General features: G+C 52.7%; 1 protein-coding gene across 1 annotated transcript; it reads left to right on the forward strand.

Annotated features, from left to right (window-relative positions):
- The first annotated feature begins 1870 nt into the window (after positions 1-1870).
- On the forward strand, positions 1871-3904 carry LOC148050660 (ubiquitin carboxyl-terminal hydrolase 42-like). Its single transcript, XM_087741125.1, has 6 exons — positions 1871-2012; positions 2488-2598; positions 2762-2864; positions 3032-3099; positions 3281-3351; positions 3818-3904. Exons 1-6 carry the CDS (start codon positions 1871-1873, stop codon positions 3902-3904), a joined length of 582 nt encoding a protein of 193 aa, XP_087597251.1.
- Positions 3905-4856: the final 952 nt, after the last annotated feature.

Raw genomic sequence — 4856 nt, forward strand, 5'->3', positions numbered from 1 at the left:
AATGCAGTGTGTCAGAAGGGCCTTGGTAATTGCTGTCAATTGGAGTCCTGTGACAGGGACAGCAGGGCCATCAGCCTGCAGCTCTGCAGCACTTACAAGTACCACTGAAACGCTTCTGATGGCAAACGTTGATCTGTGCATTTCATTTGGAATTGTTTTCAATCATTTTCTTGAACTCCACTTATTTCTTTGCAATCAGGTGACAGGAGTGGCGCTGATCTTCTCTTTCTGGAGCGCGTCCTGACATCCTTTGTCATCCAAAGCTTTCCGCTCTGTTCCTGAGAGGAGCGATGGCCGCAATGGGGAATGACTCCTGTGAGTAAGGGCTTCACCATTGGACTTTGTGAATGCCCAAAGGCGACGGACGTGGCTGCTGCTCCATCCCTGACTGTGGATGTGCTGACAACCTAGAGTGAATTCTGGGGCGTTTCCTGGTTGCAGCCAGGCTCACCCAGGAGTTTTTGATTAGACACAGGAAAATGAGTTTTGTCCCTCCTCTGCCACGATGGACAAGACTTTGAAAGATGACATTGCTCATGGAAAGAGCTGACATCAGTAGGGTTACGTTCTGGGCTAGGTGCTTGCTTTCATCAAGTTACCATCAGGAAAAGGGAAGACTTGACCTAAGAATCCAATTCAAGGCTCTAGAGGGAAAGGAAGTTAGGCCGAGCTACAGAAATCAGAGTGTGGCTTTCCTGGAGTTTTGGCAAAAGAAGCAGGGCAACAGACACTTTTCCAAAACTGCTTCTTGACCAGTCATTGTCAATGGCAGTGTTAGGCTTCCCCCAGTGTTTCTGTGTTGGAGGTTAGAGCTGCTTGTCCTGGGGGCTCCTGTAGAGAACTTGACTTTTAAACGATGCTTTTGTGCAACCACATCGTCTCCTCTCTTTTCAAATGTCATTTCCCTGCAGCCATTGCCGAGGGAATGGCTCCGCCGCAAAGGATCCTCTTTCCCCTGGAGAAGCTTTGCATGGCCTAGCAGCAACCAGGCAGGGTCGGAGCGGGCCTCTACAACCTGGGCAACAGGCGCTTCCTCAACACCATCCTGCAGCGTTTGACTGTGGAGAGTGGGGAAGGAGCCCGGGGCCACAGAAGGGCTGTGCCGGCCACAGCAGGGCTGTGCCCGCCCCAGCTGTCCCCAGCAGTGGCCCCAGCCGTGTGCCCGTGCCCCCTGGGGCTGGCTCTGCGCGGGGCAGAGGCATGCGCTCTGCCCAGGGAAGGAGCCCCATGGCCGCAGTGGGCACCTGGGGCGGCCCCGTGGCCGCAGCTGCGGGAGTTGCTGGGCGGTGCCAGCCCCGTCGCCGCGTGGCCCCACACGGCCCCGTGTCACAAAGGGCGTCCCAGGGCCGGGTGGCCATAAATGGCGTCCCCGCGCAGCTCCTGCCGTGCTCTCTCCCGGCGCTGGCGCCTGTGCTGGAGAGAGCAAGCGTGGGCTGAGCTCGCCAGCGGGGTCACTCAGCTCCTCGCTGTCTGCATTTCATTCTACGTCCTCCTTTTCTTCCTGGAAATTTCATCCGTTTCTTCTCTCTCCCCTTCCCGCTAATTCCAGTTGGTGGCTAAGGTAATTGTTAGTTTCCTTTTGGACAGGGGATTGCGGAGATCGAGACAGGGTGGAGGTGTGGCTTGGCCTGTACCTTCCGAGGGGCCAGCTGAGCTCTACCGTTACAGCTTGGGTCGACGCAGGCTGCCAGCATAATTCCTTGCTATCTTTTATGTAACGCATCCGAAGAGGGACAAGTCTAGGGAGAGCGGTCTAGGGCTTTGCGAAACCAAACCAGGAGGATCTCCTTTAAAAGCTGACTTCCTTGCAGGCATGAGTGTCGGAATGGCTGTGCCGGGAAGGGACGTGTTTCCTCCGCAGAAGATTTGCATGGCCTGGCAGCAAAGACGCAGTGTCGGAGGCGGCCTCTTCAACCTGGGCAATACCTGCTTCCTCAACTCTGTCCTGCAGTGTTTGACGTACACCCCGCCGCTGGCCAACTACTTGCTCTCTCGTGAGCACAGCCAGTCCTGTGAGTCCTTGCTACACCTTCTTTTACATCTCTTGGGCGGCTCTGAAGGATGAAAGAACAACAGGGACTCTGGGAAGACAGCTCTTCCTTTTCCTCTAGAAGCTGCCTTCCAATATTGCCTTCAGAGCGGGCTCAGCATAGCGTAGGCAGCGCGTTAGTTTGGTTTCACGTGCTGCGCTCCTACTCCCAGGGAAGATCATTTCTTGCTTCCCGTGCTTAATGAAGTGCCTTCGGAAGGCATGCCTATTTCTTCTCTACAACTCTGTGCAGTAAACCACCACAGGGCTGTTGAGCCACTGGCATCTGAGGAGAAGCGGATGTAGAAGGGAGAGTGGAGATTGCACCTGGAACTTAAACGTGGGGTGGTTTGGTGGTTTTTTCCTTGAAGCTCTTCCATAGCTGTGTATATTTTAGCTGACCGAGAGGCTCGCTTGCTTGCTTCCTCCCTTCCATCCTTCTTTCCCTCCCTCTTTAGGTGCGAAGCAAGGCTTCTGCATGATGTGTACCATGGAAGTGCACATCGAGGAGGTCCTGTCTTGCTCGGGCAGTGCCATCGAGCCTACGCCTGTGATCAATGAGCTTCCACGTGAGTCATTTCAGACGGTTTCATTTGGAGGTAGTTTGGATTTCTGACAAAGCCCGCGTCCAACTGCTTTTGCCGGGTTCATGTTAAGGAGGAGAGCTTTCAGAAGGGTAAGTCGCGTTTCCTTTTTCTCTGAGATCAATGGGAAAACCTTCTTCTTTCTCAGGAATAGGAGACCATTTCCAGCTTGGCACCCAGGAAGACGCGCATGAATTCTTCTACTACACCGTGGATGCCATGCAGAGGGCTTGCTTGAGCAGAAGCAGCGAGTAAGCAGAAGCACATGACCGTTGAAACGTTCTCGAGCCCTTTTGACTCCTTGCTTTACAACCGCCACTGAAAACCTCTGTCCGGCCCTTTCCTAACAAGGAAAACTCGTGGAAGAGCTCACTCTCTGCCTTCCACCTTCTGAGCTCCGATTACCATTTCTTTCCAGCTGGGACACAACTTCTCAAGCTAGCACGCTCATTCATCAGGTCTTTGGAGGCTTTCTAAGATCCAGAGGTACTTTTTAAAAATATTTCCGTCCTTAGAATGACGCGTGGCTCTTCCTCTCTTTGTGGTAAACAGCTCCTAGCATGCGGCAGGAGGTCCGGTGCGTCTAAAGGCGTAGGTGTTGGTCCTTGAAATGGGCAGTTACTCTCCTTCCCTACCTGAGAAGCATTTCTCTTTGCTTCTTTTGCAGTAACGTGCTTGAGCTGCAAAGCCGTTTCCGACACCTACGAGACATTCCTTGATATTGCTTTGGATATCAAGGTGAGATGTTTTGAAATGGTGGTGCCAACTGTTTCAGGGCCCCTGCGGGGGGCCTAGTTTATCTCCAGTAAACTCTGTTGGCTTCCAGCTGTGGGCTGGTACCAGGCAAGAGCTTGGGGGTGGACGGGAAGGGAACTGGGCTTGTGTGCTCCTTCTGCGGAAGCCCTGCAAATGGTCTCTCTGGGCTGGGTGCTGGGTGTCAGCTGGGCAAAGAGTAAGGAAGGTATGGACAGCCATCGTGACACTGTCACACCACCCTGCTTGGGACTCCCTCACTACGCGTCTGATTGATGCTGGAGGGATGGGTTTGATTGCTTTTGCTATTTTGAACCACGCCTACCACAGGAACTCTGCTACCGCCCAGGGGTAGCTGTTTATTGGGATAACGCTGGTACCACGCGGGTAGCTATTTCCTGGGGTTTTTGAGTTTCCAGGAACTTAGTGCTCTCCTTTCTTCCTCATCCAGGCAACCTCATCTGTCACTGGAGCTCTGGAAGACTTTGTCAAACCTGAGCAGCTGGATGGTGGAAATGGCTATAAATGTAGCAAGTAAGATTTCGGCCAGTGCCACCTTCCTAGCAGATACTGGGTTAGGGTATTGCATGTCTGGGAGCACTAGTTGTGTTTGGACTGAATTGAGAAACCCAGTCAGGAGACAGCTTGGCTTTTTTTTCTTTTTTTTTTCTTCCCCTACAACTAATCCACGCGAATCATCCAGAACTTGGAAAAGAATGCATTTGTTTCTAAGATGGGTATTTCTTTCCCCTTCTGCCTGAATACTTGGAAAGCTTGGATGAGAATTTTATTGCTGGCATTGTCTGCCCTGGAGGTGCTCAAGCTTCCTAGCTATGAAGTTGCCCACTGAACTAGCCCTATGGCCAGAAGGGAAAAGACATGTCCCATATGCAGTGGTGAGCCGAAGCAAGGCGGCAGCCCTGGACAGTGATTTGGCAACAGCAGCTTCCTCAAGAAAGCCATCAACAGTTTTGTTTCCAAGGCTTTTTGGATGCTTGCGTCTCTGTCCAGGAGACCTCAGTCCTCGGAGCAGCAGCAGCCCCCGCTGGCTCTCTCAACAGCGTCATGCCTAGTTCTTGTACTGTCAAGACTCCAGACCGCTGCTCTCCAAAGGGAGCCGCCCTAGCCCAAAGCTGCCTTCAGGGAGAGCATATGGACTTCAGGGGTCTGAAATGCAAGCGGGCATACGATAGTTGGGCAAAACAAGCCTGAACTCAACCCTACATGGATGGCGGGCGCAGCGGGGAGAAGACAGGTTGCAACAGCTGGGTCTGTGCTTGTTTTCCAGATGTGAACAGCTGGCCACTGCGTCCAAGAGCCTTACAATACATCGTTCCTCCAATGTCCTGACAGTGTGCTTGAAGAGATTCGATGCTTTCTCTGGCAGAAAGATTAGCAAGGTATGGCCACAAGTGCACTGCAACTTTGTCTGCTTGGAAGGAGACCTCTCCGAAAGGAGAATCCTTTTTTGGAAGTTGTTACTGTCTACT

The sequence above is a fragment of the Nipponia nippon genome, unplaced genomic scaffold (assembly GCF_047370975.1).
Source record: "Nipponia nippon isolate SJK-2023a ecotype South Korea unplaced genomic scaffold, ASM4737097v1 scaffold_76, whole genome shotgun sequence".
NCBI lineage: Eukaryota > Metazoa > Chordata > Aves > Pelecaniformes > Threskiornithidae > Nipponia > Nipponia nippon.

Bases quoted from the DNA above. Each gene is read 5' to 3' on its own strand.
- LOC148050660 (XM_087741125.1), top strand. From the start codon at position 1,871: ATGGCCTGGCAGCAAAGACGCAGTGTCGGAGGCGGCCTCTTCAACCTG. The intron at 2,013-2,487 runs GTGAGTCCTTGC...CTCCCTCTTTAG, and splicing joins TCGTGAGCACAGCCAGTCCT to GTGCGAAGCAAGGCTTCTGC. The intron at 3,100-3,280 runs GTACTTTTTAAA...CTTCTTTTGCAG, and splicing joins AGGCTTTCTAAGATCCAGAG to TAACGTGCTTGAGCTGCAAA.